This window comes from Apiospora aurea (genome assembly GCF_038362705.1).
Source record: "Apiospora aurea strain CBS 24483 chromosome Unknown utg000005l_segment0_segment0, whole genome shotgun sequence".
Taxonomy (NCBI): Eukaryota; Fungi; Ascomycota; class Sordariomycetes; order Amphisphaeriales; family Apiosporaceae; genus Apiospora; species Apiospora aurea.
Genome location: NW_027117392.1, coordinates 3,059,957 through 3,074,673, shown reverse-complemented (window position 1 = coordinate 3,074,673; position 14,717 = coordinate 3,059,957). Strand labels below are relative to the sequence as shown.

Below are 14,717 nucleotides of genomic sequence, written 5' to 3'. Positions count from 1 at the left end.
CATCATTAAGTATATTATAAACCTGGAGAAGCTAGCACAGTCAAACGCATATCACTTCCAACTGCTTCTGTATAGAAGTGCATCCAACCGTTCAACTCGGCCTGCAATGCGTCAACGAACCACTTTCTTCCACCGCAATGAGGACGCCATCGACCCGGCGTCTCTGCAGGTCTCGGGGCGCACCCTTTCTGGTCCAAGTATCAAAGCAGTCCGCGAGGATCGCTTCACCCTCGGCCTAGACGAGCTACCGGCCGAGCTCCAGGAGCTTCTACGTTTATCACAGGAGCTGTACATTCGATGGGCCAGCCCAGTGCCCTATCAAGCAATAGGACCCTGGAGCTCGCGTCTCTCCCCCGGGCTTCATGTCTTCTACACCCCGCAAGCCGATGCAAAAGCCAATGTTGCTTCCGACCACGAACTCTGCCTGCTTCTGCGCAGACTTGGATCTGTAGAGTGTTCCTCGCCCCATGTACGTAACCTATCGCCATGGCCATCGTTCATCTACCCTTTGCTCACATGTTCTGTCTATAGAAATCGTTCTCGAGATTACCTAACGATCGATTCTCCCATTCAACCGCATTAGAGTATTACCAGCCAGTATATGACCTGTCCAACTTTGTCGAATACGTTGTGCAGTATGCATGTGCACCTTCCGATGCTGAGTGCAAGACTCGCTTTGATGCGGTAAAACAAGCGTCCTCGCTGGACTTCTCCTACGACACCATCTCCCATGTCGTGAAAGTCACGTCTCTATGGGGCCGTCAACACCAGCCGCTCTCCATTTCTGCACCCGCCTCTCATAGAGTCGAAGTTGGGCTGTTAACGCCGAACGAACCTCCTCACTTGGAGCAGCACGAGATAGGCGTGACTGGTCTACTGACTGTCCTCGGGGAAGATTCCAAGCCAGCGCCGACGATGTTCACGTTCCCGTCCCGGCATAAGCAGGCGAACACAGGGTTCTCGTCCACGTTCTTAACCCCGACAGGGCTACACCCAACCATGCAGCTCCATATCGACTCCAACCAACCCCCCATGGAAGAAGATTCGTATTGCGCTTTGCATGCACTTCTCACGTTGCCCAGGACTATATTTGCTGACAAGTACCAACTGGATGATCCGCTATTCCTTGCCTCCAAGAACTTGACAGCTCTACGGTACATCAGCCAACCCGTAGACCTGGAAGCGCCAGATTATGTCATGGACATATGGGGGTCGAGCGTCCTGCTTGAACTAAGCACCCCAGTCACCGAGTCAAAAGAGGGCTTCACAGCGGAGATTCCACTTCATCTTCGTTACCAGTCTCCCCAACATGGTGGTGAGAGTACATTTGAGGTGCCTTATCCCGCCGTCTTCTGGGCTTGCGCAGCCGAAGAAGGCACTAAGTTTCCAAGCAGCCCCTTTGATCGTATAAACTTGGGATATGACGGTCTTTTCGGCCCGCGTACTCTGTTTTGGCACCTGGACCCGGTCGCGAAGTCCGGAAGCGACCAGTTGGTAGTTGGGGGGAAAGTACCTGTCCTGGACCTCGATAAGTCACGGTCGATCAATACCGTGACATCCATTGTGGTGGTGGTTGGGTTTGCCTGGGTTGTGTACAGACTCCTGATGGTTTACCTGAGGACTGGCTATGGCGTAGCACAACCTGTCAAGGCGGCTGAGAAGAAGCAGCAATAATCAGCAGGCCATTGCGTTGGCTGATCTGGCTTTCGTAATTCTAGTAACCAGGCGTGGACCGATATTCATCCCTATCTGCCGCCATTACGTACGCCATGTTGCAGCTTCAATTTTGTTTGCATGTCTGCTTCTGCATCGGGTTCTAGCGCTGTGCACTAACTCGGATGGCTGAAGTAATCCTTCCAAGGCAACAACCGCCGGCATCAATCGTCAATTTTCAAAAGGGTGTGACCTCCCGCCTGCTCCTGTGTGCCAGACTGTGAAGCACCAGCGATGCTTTAACAATGTTTTCCTATGTCGTGACCGGCGTTGCGTTACTGCTTGTCTTCTACAACCCGCTACTGGAGTACTTCTCTGCGGGCGGGCCCCGACCCCGACCACATGCGTATTTGCCCCGCCCTGCGATCAACGAATCCCTCCTAGCAATAGACGCGCCTCACGATGGAGTGCCTGATTGTGCACCACACTCTTACTCAATTCATATTCTATCGAAAGCCCCTTTGGTAATCTACATAGAGAACTTCCTGTCTACGGCGGAGCGGGAACTACTCCTGGATATCAGGTATGTTTGACGCTTGCTTTTCTTCCAGCGCTACTCCAGCGCCCAGCGTAGCCCCGATTTTGATCCATAGAACGAGTGCATCCCGGCCCAGTGTCTATCAGGCTCCGTCCTGAAATTGGACATTCATGCCTCTAAACTCAGTCAGAAGCCAGTTTCATGAATTGATCCGACTCGGGACCCTGTTGGGCCTATTGAGGAGCGTTTCCTCACAAACGCCACTGCATACTTATGCACTTAACATACATATGTGCTGACGACAACATCTACGTACAGCGGCCCACTCTTTGAGCCCTCAACCATCACCAACAACGGGGCGGAGGCCCACCGCGATGCCACCATCCGCGACTCGGAGGTAGCCCTCCTTCCTCGCAGCGGCGGTGGCGCCGGCGCCGACACGGTCCGTTGCATCGAGCGCCGGGCCCTCGCGCTCCAGGGCTGGCGTGACGACCTCTGGCTTGAGCGCCTGCGCACGCAGCGTTACGGACCCTCCCAACACTACGCCCATCACTTTGACTGGGGTTCCGGCGCGCTGGGCTGGGGGCGTGTGAGCTCTTTCATGGTATGGGTCGACGCCGCTCAGGACCTTGAGGGCGGCGGCACCGAGTTTCCCTTTCTTCGGCGGCGTGGGCTCAAGAAGGAGTGGTGCAGCTGGGTTGAGTGCGCGACCACGGATGGTGAGTCTGAGGGGGAAAGGGAGCAGGCCAAAACGCAGGACGGAGGGGCGGACAATGGGGAGGACGAGGAGACGGGTCTGGTGTTCAAGCCGGCGCCGGGCAATGCCGTGTTCTGGGAGAACTTCCGTCCCGATGGGTCGGGACGGGGATGGGAGGAGACTTGGCACGCCGGTCTGCCGGTCCGCAAGGGCTTCAAGGTCGGGCTGAACATATGGAGTTGGGGACGGCTCGACTACCAGATGGCGTGATCGGGGCTATTTTGCACGCCTTCTTCAGCCTCACCTATCATTGCCGGCACTTTTACTTCGCTCCATCTAATAAGCTACCATAGACATGGTATACTCGGGTTGCTCCCGTACACCTGTTCACCTAGGGCTTCGGATGCCCTTCCCCGTAACCCAGCCCAGGGGTTCGATCTCTGTCCAAATTGCAGTTCCTGTAAGACATGTTCATGCACATGCTTTCCTTCCCGTTGGCAGCAACGGCCCCACAGCGACCGGATTTGTCCAATGACTGGGCCAATCTCGAGTATCCTTTTGTAATCGAGGTGAGTGGAAGGATTGCACAGATCGATATGGCGATGTGTAATTTTTATTTTTGTTTTTGTTTTTGACATTGCGTGACTGAACTGACTACGGAGGCCAGCGCCGAGATGCAAAATGACAATTTTGGACAAAACTTACGCCAACTTTGGGGAGGTAGTACCTCAGTACCTTACATACATCAACCCTACCTTACTTTACTGTAGACAACCAAGGTCGGAGGACAACCTAGCATTAATAAGCGCAACATTGAAAAGTCTGGCTGCGTTGAGCGGCATATTTAGGTGCAACCCAAGACCTTGTACTTATGGGGTTCCGGTAGCGGGCAAGCGGGCAAACGGGCAGACATACGATTCAAGTTTCAAGGCCAAGAGGACCAACCGAAAAAAAAAAAAAACCAGATGAGCAGTTGCCCCAGTCGCCTCACTCCCACATGCCGGGCGGATGTCGGTGTTGCTATTTCGGCAGCCCGTTCACATGGGCCTGACACGCCTGACAGGTGGGATCATGAACGTTTGAGTCCATGTTGTGTTGTTTGTGTTGTTTGTGCTGTGTCGTGTTGTTTGGTAATGAGATGGATACCTACAAGGTCACTGCTAGGTACCTACTTTGCAATGATGTCATTCAATTGGACCGCCTCCTTGCTATCCATTTTCGTACTTGTTGAGAGGTTCTTGCCAGGCGCCCCCAACCCCACCATCGTGGCAGCCAATAGAAGCTGTAGAAGCTCTTTGCGTGGGGTCGAGAATACTCGTTCTGCAAATACTGTCGTTGCACCAGCGAATAGAACCTCTAGAAGCTCTTCCAACCTCAAAGCGGCGTCGCATCGATAATTCCAGATCTGATCAAAGGAGAGCGGGGGCTTGAACTATCCAGCTGGGCTCAGGTAGGTGTATCTGCAAATAGGATGTACAGTATCGAGTTGGTACACACCTCTCTCTATCAATGTAGCAACCCCCCCCAAAACCAAACTCGCATCTTGATACTTCCAATGTCCAACTACATACGCTAGTTCGCGCTGTGTGAACAGCAATCAATCAACACCAAAGCCATAAGGAAACAAACGTTAAGTTTCCGTTTCACATGAGCCACTACTGTCCTTGCTCAGCAGCCATCCTGTACCCCCCTCTCACTGTCCCGCAGTCTATACCAATTAGACAGCAACTTCGGACAACACCAGGTTTGGTTTTTGGGGGTCCCCCCCCAACGCCGCGCCAAGCCGGTACATAGGTATCTTCGCGGTTTTTCGGCAGCCTCTCTCCTCACTATCCCTGACTATATTCTATCCAATCTGCTGTCTCACACCCTCCAACACGTACTTATGACGTGGAGTCATTCGCTATCCGCATGGTGACCAAGTACAATTGGGCGCAAAAGTGGCTCGGAAATGGTCGACTACCTGGAGTGGCCATTACACCGGGCGGGGGAGATATGGGTCGGAATACTGCACTCCCCTAAGTATTTGATGTATTCCTCTAAGCCCATCCCTGTAAGCGGACTAAAAGTTAGGTACATGGACGAAGACTCTTGAAAACATGAACAACACGACGCAGACTCTGACGGTTAGGTAGGTAGGTACAACCTAGGTAGACAGGAGGATCTCGCCCCCTTCTCTGCATTCTACATCTGTATGCGGCTTTTCATATCAGGGAGAACTACTTACATGTATGTACTCTTGTCACGTTTGGGCGGCACTCGCTTGAGTTTGACGAGCCGTCGGATCGATGAGACTTGTCTAAGTAAACAGCAACCGCATCCAGGTTGGCTGAATTCCATAAATAAAACTGCTTTCCCATCCTCCCAGTTCCCGACAAAATTGCATCTAGACTTCCAATCCTTTACTCCTTACTCCCCTCCATATACTTCAGACCAACTGAGATCCTCAGATTGTCATCGACATGTCTAATAACAAGCCCATCTTCGTGCTTACGCACCCCCGTGCGTGCTCTACTGCCTTTGAGCGGGTATGTATTCCCATCCTATACCATGCCTGCCACCACGGGCCCAAGCTGATTACGTGGAAAAGGTCTTTATGACTCGGAGGGACAGCCTAGTGTGTGCCCACGAGCCGTTTGGTGACAGCTTCTACTACGGCCCGGAGAGGCTGGGTGAGAGATACGACAAGGATGAAGCGGCCAGAGAGGCCAGCGGCTTTGCCAATACCACATACCAGGATGTTCTGAACCGACTTGAACGGGACGGGAGCGAGGTTCGCCAATCCCTTATTTCCCACCTTCCACCCCCTCTCCCTTCTAAGGCTCGGAATGGTGGTTTCTTGCATCTACCTGCATGCATTGCTCCTTCTCCTGATTGCAAGTGCGATCCGGGCTCTTCCTCCGAGGAATGTTGGTCCATCACCATACACCGAGGCCCTTTCCCCTCAGCGTACTCTGCACGAGACCATCGATATCTGAACGCCAACCAACCTTATGGCGGCGATTGGACAACTCAAAACACATATCGCAGCCATGATTGATTGCTTGAAAGACTACGTTGGGCGAACATTGTCACTGTTATCCCCTTCATGTTGGCAATATCACATGGCCTTGGTGGTTTCCTATATATGGCATCGCTTGCTCTTATGCATCCCCGAAACCATTTGCACTTTCCCGTAGTTTTGTGGATGGCCTTACTCACCTATTTCAACAGGGCAAGCGTGTCTTTATCAAAGACATGGCCTACTATCTGATGCCGCCGAACGGAGGCCAGGCCAGCATTGCTCCTTCAATTGCCTCTCACGGCAAGACCAACGGCGCCGCCACAAACGGCGACAGCCACACCAATGGTGCTACCACCAACGGCCACTCCGAGCCGGGAAACCCTTCGGTGCTGCCCCTGGAGATCCTGAAGCAATACCACTGGACATTCCTGATCCGCCACCCCAGACGCGGTATCCCGTCCTACTACCGCTGCACGATCCCGCCTCTGGACGAGGCCACCGGCTTCAAGAACTTCTTGCCTAGCGAGGCCGGCTACGTCGAGCTGGTGAAGCTGTTCGACTACCTGCGGTCGCAAGGCATCGTCGGCCCCCAACTGGCCGGCCAGGAGAACGAGACCAATATGACGAACGGCACCACCAACGGCGCCAACGGACACAAGGACAGCGGCGTCAAGATCACCATGCTCGACGCCGACGACCTGCTCGACCACCCCTATGAGGTCGTCGAGGCTTTCTGCAAGGAGACCGGCATCGACTACAGCCCCAACATGCTCGTCTGGGACAATCCGGAGGACCAGGAGCACGTCAAGGACGCCTTCGAGAAGTGGTTCGGTTTCCACAACGACGCCATCCACAGCACCTCCCTGGCCCCACGAACAAAGGCCCATGTAAGGAATTTCTTCGGCTCCCTCACCCGGTACCAACAGTCGCAGTGACAGTCGCAGCTTTGCTAATAACTCCCCATAGAAAACCGTTACCGAGGAGTCAGAGAATAACGAATGGCGCGAGAAGTATGGTGAGGAGGGAATGAAGATTATCCGGGAGAGTGTGAACGAGAATATTCCTCACTACGAATACTTGAAGCAGTTTGCGATGAAATTCTAAGTTTGTTCTGGCGGGAATAATGGTTTTTTTTATATGCATCAAACGGCGTATGGTACAGATCTGTATGTACATTAAAAGTACAAGAGCCTCTTGGTAGTCCTTCCTAACAAGGACGCCGGATGAGATATACTTCGCTCTATATGCGAAGAATGACTGATGTGTTTCTTTCTGTTTTTATATCTGCTGCGCAACAGATCCAGTCTTGCTAGCTTCTTAGACAACCACCGGTGCACGATCCGCCCGGGCAACCTCCGGCTCCTGGCTAGCCGCCACATCCTGTTCGCTCAGGGACTCAACAGGCTGGAATGAACCCTCCTTAAAGGCGTAGTGAGACACATTCGGGCTCCATGACTGCGCGTAGTTCTTGTCCAACGGGTCCACCCACCAGACCTGCGTCTTGAGCAGGCTTGCCACCTCCCCGGTCTTCTCGTCCGTCCTCGACGGCCCTGCGGCGGTTTCAACCCCTTCCGCTGCCGGCTGCCACATCTTGTTGCCCTTACCCAGCCCGCTCAGGACAGCCGCGATGTCGGCAATGGCATTGGGCTTCTGCATGCCGTTGAGCTTCTGGCCGCGCTCGTGGCGGGTCAGCGTCCGGCCGCTCTCCTGATCGTGGATCATGCTGTCCTCCCAGCCCAGGTCGTGCCGCATGCGCAACTCGCGCATGATGTGGTAGACGCTGCGGCCAATGTGGCCCTGCCCCTCGGGGAACTGGATCATGGCCATGGGCCTCCAGTAGTCTTTCCGTAACTTGGAGGGCTTGAGCTTCTTGCCATTGAAGGGGATCTGCCGTAACGCTCGGTTGGCCTGTAACAAATTGGGGGGCACCCGAATTAGCTACTATATCCCCGCCTATTGCAATTCGCTGTCAACCAGACAAACGATAGCGCAGCTTCCTCATCAACCACCGATGATCAATCGTACCTTGAGCACTGGGTTGTGGGAGTAGACGGTCAATCCACTAATGAAATTGGTGAAGATCCAGATCTTCTCGCCAAAGCCCGGCTCGAACTTCGTAGGGGTCACATCCTTCCGCTTTTTCGCCGTCGTCGCCGTCGCCGTTGCCGTTGATGTGGACGCTTGCCGAGCGCTGGCCGCCCGGGAAATGCTGACCGACAGCCGGCCGAGCTGCTCCGTGATCGACCGCAGCGGATTGATATTCATGGTTGCTGGACCTGCCGCGGTGGTTGTGTCGGTGCCAAGCTTTGTCGTCGTTGGTCGTCGGTCGGAGCTCTCTCGCTCTCTCTTTGCACACGGCGTTCGGGTTGCAATTGCGAAGCTAAGGAAAAGTTTCTGATCACGTGCATTGAATTGAGTCGGAGTCTGCCAGACTGCCAGACAAAGCCATCGATCTCTTATCGTTATCTACATGCAAGTTTGGTTCAGCGATCTTCCGACCGGCCGGAGACAACAGCGTTACCCCACCACCCCAAAGGAAGCTTGAGTGACAGCTGCGGGACATAAGCATTGCGTCACAAGATAGAGAAACACTGACAGTACTGAGGGCAGAATGCAAACCGGAGACGAGGCTGGGATCAATGCGACGCTGCGCCTGAAATGCAAACAATCAATATCCTGTAATACCTGATTGAGGCTGAGATGTGACCTGTATGGAGATGCCCGGCGCATAACGGTTGGGCTGGGTTTCGAGTTGGGTCGCAGCCAGGTAGGTAGGCGGCAGCCCCCCGCCAATGCGTGCCAACTATTCCCGTAGCTTCTAGAGGGAGCTTGCAGGTGCTAGAACAGCCCAGACGAGAGGTTGCATCATCGCAGCAACCAGTTATAGCGGGAATCGTCGCCCAACTCCTAGAAGCTACAAGCAGGCTCTCAGTCAGACCACCAGCTACCAGAACCGTCAGAAACCTTGGAATCCGGCCTGGTCGCATCGAATTCCCTCCTACTCCCCTCGCTTCCAAGCTCCACTGCCCAAGGTGAATAAATCCATGGCCAAGTCGTCTGTTTGCTGCATTTCTCCCTCCGCAATACACCATACATTAACCAGACCAGAATTCACAAACGAGTCTACGTTTGCAGCAAAGAAAGTGGTTTCAGAATAACCCACGCCTACAAACAAACATCGCAAGAAGGCACAACGAACGCACTTCTGCCCTACTGCATCCCACCCACACTACACGCATTGTACCTGATCCTACTTCTCACCCGACTATACATTTGTCACACAACCACACCCACATCCAGTCATGACGTCCCGTATGGAATTTACGGACCGGGGCAAGAAGGCCCTGGAGGATGCCATGTCGCTGGCCGAGCAGTATGCTCACTCCCAGCTGCTCCCAGTCCATCTCGCAGTCTCGCTACTTGATCCTCCGCCGGACCTGTCCAAAGACCAGCAGAACCCGGCACCTGGCCAAAACAACAGTCTATTCCGACAAGTCATCGAGAGAGCTCATGGCGACCCCCAGGCGTTCGACCGAGCCCTGAAGAAGATGCTGGTGCGCCTGCCCAGCCAAGACCCCCCGCCAGAGAATGTCTCGATGGCACCTACCTTCCACAGCGTCCTGCGCAAAGCCCAAGACCTGCAAAAGACACAGAAAGACACATATGTCGCAGTCGACCACCTAATCAGTGCTTTGTCGGAGGATTCCTCAATATCGACCGCCTTGAAGGAGTCTAGCGTACCAAAGCCCAAGTTGATCCAGGATGCGATCCAGCAAATACGAGGCACGAAGCGGGTGGACTCAAAGACTGCCGATACCGAGGAAGAGAACGAGAACCTTGCCAAGTTTACCATTGACATGACTGCCATGGCAAGGGAGGGCAAGATCGACCCGGTCATTGGCCGAGAAGAAGAGATCCGGCGTGTTGTTCGGATCTTGTCCAGACGAACCAAGAACAACCCCGTCCTGATCGGAGAACCCGGTGTCGGTAAGACTACCGTCGTGGAGGGCCTGTCCCAACGAATAGTCAATGCCGATGTGCCCGATAACCTTGCTGCTTGTAAGCTCCTGTCACTCGATGTCGGCGCCCTTGTTGCAGGCAGCAAGTACAGGGGAGAGTTTGAGGAGAGAATGAAGGGCGTTCTGAAGGAAATTTCGGAATCCAAGGAGATGATTGTACTCTTCGTTGATGAGATCCATTTGCTCATGGGCGCTGGTTCGTCGGGCGAGGGTGGTATGGATGCGGCAAACTTACTGAAGCCCATGTTGGCTCGTGGTCAGCTGCACTGTATCGGTGCCACCACCCTTGCAGAGTACCGAAAATATATCGAGAAGGACGCTGCCTTTGAGCGACGATTCCAACAGGTCATCGTCAAGGAACCCTCGATTCCCGAGACCATTTCTATTCTCCGAGGCTTGAAGGAGAAGTACGAAGTCCACCACGGTGTTACTATTGCCGATAGCGCCATCGTGGCCTCAGCAAACCTGGCGGCGCGCTATCTCACATCCCGCCGCCTTCCCGATTCAGCCGTCGACTTGGTCGATGAAGCTGCCGCTGCCGTCAGAGTAGCGCGCGAATCTCAGCCTGAGGTCATTGATTCGCTGGAGCGTAAGTTGCGCCAGCTGAAGATCGAAATCCACGCCCTGGGCCGAGAAAAGGACGAGGCATCGAAGACACGGTTGGCTCAGGCCAAGCAGGACGCCGAAAATGTCGAAGAGGAGCTTCGACCTCTCAGAGAGAAGTACGAGAGTGAACGACGACGAGGCAAGGACATCCAGGAGGCCAAAGTCAAGCTGGACCAGCTCAAGGTCAAGGCCGAAGATGCGGCGAGAATGGGTGACCACGCTCGAGCTGCCGATCTTCAGTACTACGCGATTCCTGAACAGGAGTCCGTCATCAAGAGGCTGGAGAAGGAGAAAGCGGCCGCCGATGCTGCCCTCAATACCGAGGCTGAACCTGGCAGCTCCATGATCACTGACGTTGTCGGCCCGGATCAAATCAACGAGATTGTCGCGCGATGGTCGGGCATCCCTGTCACTCGACTCAAGACATCGGAGAAGGAGAAGCTCATCAAGATGGAGAAGAACCTTGGCCACATCGTGGTCGGTCAGAAGGAAGCGGTCACTGCCGTCTCGAACGCAATCCGGCTGCAGCGTTCCGGCCTCAGCAATCCCAACCAGCCCCCCAGCTTCTTGTTCTGCGGTCCCTCTGGTACGGGTAAGACACTTCTGACCAAGGCACTTGCCGAGTTTCTGTTTGATGACGCGAAGGCCATGATTCGATTCGACATGTCTGAATACCAGGAGCGGCACGCGCTCAGTAGGATGATCGGTGCCCCTCCTGGTTATGTCGGCCACGACTCGGGCGGTCAGCTCACAGAGGCTCTGCGCCGCAAGCCTTTCTCCATCCTGCTCTTTGACGAGGTGGAGAAGGCGGCGAAGGAGGTCCTCACCGTTCTCCTGCAGCTTATGGACGACGGCCGCATCACCGACGGACAGGGCCGTGTGATCGACGCCAAGAACTGCATCGTGGTAATGACATCGAACCTGGGTGCCGAATATCTAGCCCGTCCGGCTGGCAAGGATGGCCGGATTGATGGAACTACGCGACAACTGGTGATGAACGCGCTGCAGGGCTACTTCTTGCCCGAGTTCCTGAACCGTATTAGCTCTATCGTGATTTTCAACCGTCTCACGCGCAAGGAGATTCGCAAGATTGTCGACCTCCGCATTAGTGAGATCCAGAAGCGTCTGGCGGATAACAACAGGAACGTGTTCATCGATGTTACGGATGAAGCAAAGGATTATCTTGGCAACGCGGGCTACTCACCAGCTTATGGTGCTAGACCACTCGCCAGATTGATTGAGAAGGAAGTGCTGAACCGCATGGCAGTGCTCATTCTGCGTGGCAGTATCAAAGACGGCGAGACGGCGAAAGTTGTCTTGGATGGCAACAAACTACAGGTTCTGGCCAACCACACAGACAGCGAGCTGAGCAGTGATGACGATATGCTCATCGACGAGGATGATGCGATTGAGGATGTGGCACCGGAAGACATGGATGAAGATATTTATGACTAAGGGAGAGATGGGTTGGTTGATTGATGTACGGTGACGCGGCTTTTACGAATTACGAGAGGATTTGAGACAACCGGCGTTGGCGGATTCGGGTTTGCTATGAAAGAAAAAGAGCTACAGGCGTTCTCGACGGCCTTGGAGAGTTAGTAATAGGCATACATAGCTACCGAAAAGGCAGGTTCGACAATTGATTGCATACAACAATGCCAGTCTGCATTCTCCAGTGAACTTGATGGTATCCTCTGCCGGCATTGTATAAGTAAGCATGTTCGCAGCACGGGCACACGTGCTGAGGCTGGGACGGGGGTGACATGATCAGCGGGACTCATTCCCGATGGCTGGGGGCAATTGAGATTGGCGAGGGAACAGGGTTAGGAGATTGGTCCGATCCGGGATAAGCTTAAGGCAATCTCCCAAAGCACTACCAGCCCGACATCGACTACATGATAGTAGGTAGCAAGTAGCATATTCGTTTTTCCCCCTAATGAATATCCATGACGTAGGAGGCACAAGCTTCGACTGTAGTAAGAGAAAATAAAAATAAATATGTACGACTGTCTGACACATGAATGGCTGTCACCAAGCCGATGATGCTCGAAAAATAATTATTTCTGGTCACGCGACACTATAGGTAGGTACCTTGAACGAAATCGAGCTGCCCCGAAAACGTTCCTACCTGTGTTTTCTGTTATTCGAAAGTTGTCAAGGACTACCCACCCATACTACATATATAAAACAGCAATACAGGATGGCTAAACACGAGCGTTCGCTCTCGCAAGACAATGTGCTCAAGCATCCTTCCACCAAGGGGCCAAGGAGATTGACGGGCCGGACAACCCCTGGGACGAACTCCTGGAGCGCCTGGAGAAGAAAGGGGACGGGTCAGCCACCAAACCGAGGAACGTCCTGCACTGGTTCCGGAGTAAAGACGTCCGCGCCGAAGACAATCGTGCTCTGCACGCAGCGTCGCTCAAGGCCAAAGAAGGCAGCGGCACACTGCTGACCTGTTTCCTGTTCTCGCCCCGGGACATTGAGTGGCACGGGACCAGCACGGCCCGGACTAACTTCATGCTCGAGGGCCTGCGCGTCCTGCAGGCGCAGCTTGAGGGGCTGGACATCCCGCTCATCCCGCTCGTGGCCGAGGAGTGGAAGGACAAGGGGCCCACGATCTTGGAAACACTCAAGAAGCATGATGTCTCCCATCTCTACGCCAACATCGAGCTCGAGGTGGACGAGCTGCGGCGGGACCTCGACTTGTTTGACAGGCTGGACGAGGCAAAGGAGGACGTGGATGTGCAGTTCATCCTGTACCACAACCAGACGGTGATCCTGCCGCGGACGCTGAAGACTGGCGCCGGAGGTCCGATGGAAGTCTTCACCCCTTACCACAAAGCATGGCTCGCCGAGGTCGCAGGCGACCCTTCGCTGATCGATACGTTGCCACCGCCCCAGGCGAACGACAAGTCGGTCAAGTCGTCAAAATACAAGGACCTCTTCGGCCAGTCGCTGCCCGAGGCGCCCGAGTCCAGACACTTCGCATCCGACGAGGAACGAGACCGGGTCCAGAAGCTGTGGCCCGCCGGCCACGCGGCGGGCATCAAGCGCCTTGGGGAGTTCTTGGACGAGAAGATCAGCACGTACGCGACCAACCGCTCCACCCCGGCGGCCGACAACTCCAGCCGGCTGTCGGCGTACTTCTCGTCGGGCATGGTCTCGGTGCGGGAGGTGCTGAGCGCCGGGCGGAAGAAGCTGAACGGCGGCAGCGCCGACTTCTCGCAGTCCGGCTGCGACGCGGGGCCCGCGTCGTGGGTGCGCGAGCTCGTGTTCCGCGAGTTCTACCGGCACATGATGACGGTGACGCCGCACAGCGGCCTGAACCTGCCGCAGAGCCTGAAGTACGACTTCGTCGAGTGGGAGGACGACGAGGACGGGTGGCGCAAGTGGCGCGAGGGCCGGACGGGCGTGCCCTTTGTCGACGCGGGCATGCGGCAGCTCAACAGCGAGGCCTACATGCACAACCGGCTGTGCATGAACACGGCCAGCTACCTGCGCACGAACCTGCTGCTCGACTACCGGCGGGGCGAGCCGGTACTTTGCCGAGCACCTCGTCGACTGGGACCTCTGCAACAACACGCAGGGGTGGGAGCCCAGCTACACCGTCTTCAACCCCGTCGTCCAGGCCGAGAGGTGCGACCCCAAGGGCGACTACATCCGCCCCTACGTGCCCGAGCTCCGCGGCGTCGAGGGCAAGGTCGTGTTCGACCCCTACCATCGGCTGAGCGAGGAAGAGTTCGACAAGTTGGGCTACCCCAAGCCCCACGTCGACTTTCAGGAGAGCAAGGCGAGGTGCATCGAGCGGTATAAGCAGGACATGGCGGATGCTGAGCCTTAAGGAGAATCAAGGGTTATCTATATATAAAAAGGAGATTCGTTTAATTGGTCGCAAATCCAATGTCGAAGGTTCTACCTTGAGAACGGCAATCGGGTCAGCCGAACTGGCAATACTCTGGTGCATGTGTTTTCTATCTTGGAGAATGCACGGGATATTCGTCATTCGCATATAATGAGTATTTGATCCGTGTACAACCCTGCTGATGTCACCCTGTCGAATGGTGTCGAACGGTTGGAGTTGTAAGCTACTTCCCCGCCCGCTTCGCTCGTATACTCCAACAACCGGTCATCGATCATGTGCCTTCCATTCAGACCTAAGGTACTAACACCAGAAACAATAAGCGAAAGAAGTTATGA

At 54.7% G+C, this 14,717-nt stretch overlaps 6 protein-coding genes across 6 annotated transcripts; 5 read left to right on the top strand and 1 right to left on the bottom strand.

Annotated features, from left to right (window-relative positions):
- Nucleotides 1-106: 106 nt before the first annotated feature.
- PG986_007503 (Protein pbn1) lies at nt 107-1,674 on the top strand (the record flags this gene model as incomplete). Its single annotated transcript, XM_066843725.1, has 2 exons — nt 107-469; nt 532-1,674. The coding sequence occupies 2 exons, from the start codon at nt 107-109 to the stop codon at nt 1,672-1,674; spliced, it is 1,506 nt and encodes a 501-aa protein (XP_066699837.1).
- Nucleotides 1,675-1,958: 284 nt separating this feature from the next.
- On the top strand, nt 1,959-3,158 carry PG986_007502 (2OG-Fe(II)oxygenase family Oxidoreductase; the record flags this gene model as incomplete). The annotated part of the gene is made up of 2 exons (XM_066843724.1): nt 1,959-2,236; nt 2,510-3,158. The coding sequence occupies 2 exons, from the start codon at nt 1,959-1,961 to the stop codon at nt 3,156-3,158; spliced, it is 927 nt and encodes a 308-aa protein (XP_066699836.1).
- A 2,192-nt stretch (nt 3,159-5,350) lies between these two features.
- Nucleotides 5,351-6,996, top strand: PG986_007501 (uncharacterized protein; the record flags this gene model as incomplete). The annotated part of the gene is made up of 4 exons (XM_066843723.1): nt 5,351-5,416; nt 5,479-5,661; nt 6,102-6,779; nt 6,859-6,996. 4 exons carry the CDS (start codon nt 5,351-5,353, stop codon nt 6,994-6,996), a joined length of 1,065 nt encoding a protein of 354 aa, XP_066699835.1.
- A 213-nt stretch (nt 6,997-7,209) lies between these two features.
- PG986_007500 (mitochondrial 54S ribosomal protein mL67) lies at nt 7,210-8,157 on the bottom strand (the record flags this gene model as incomplete). Its single annotated transcript, XM_066843722.1, has 2 exons — nt 7,210-7,800; nt 7,918-8,157. The coding sequence occupies 2 exons, from the start codon at nt 8,155-8,157 to the stop codon at nt 7,210-7,212; spliced, it is 831 nt and encodes a 276-aa protein (XP_066699834.1).
- A 1,037-nt stretch (nt 8,158-9,194) lies between these two features.
- On the top strand, nt 9,195-11,972 carry PG986_007499 (uncharacterized protein; the record flags this gene model as incomplete). The annotated part of the gene is made up of 1 exon (XM_066843721.1): nt 9,195-11,972. The coding sequence occupies one exon, from the start codon at nt 9,195-9,197 to the stop codon at nt 11,970-11,972; it is 2,778 nt and encodes a 925-aa protein (XP_066699833.1).
- Nucleotides 11,973-12,717: 745 nt separating this feature from the next.
- PG986_007498 (uncharacterized protein) lies at nt 12,718-14,361 on the top strand (the record flags this gene model as incomplete). Its single annotated transcript, XM_066843720.1, is given in 3 exon segments — nt 12,718-12,733; nt 12,778-14,057; nt 14,071-14,361. The coding sequence occupies 3 exon segments, from the start codon at nt 12,718-12,720 to the stop codon at nt 14,359-14,361; spliced, it is 1,587 nt and encodes a 528-aa protein (XP_066699832.1).
- Between the last annotated feature and the right edge of the window lie 356 nt (nt 14,362-14,717).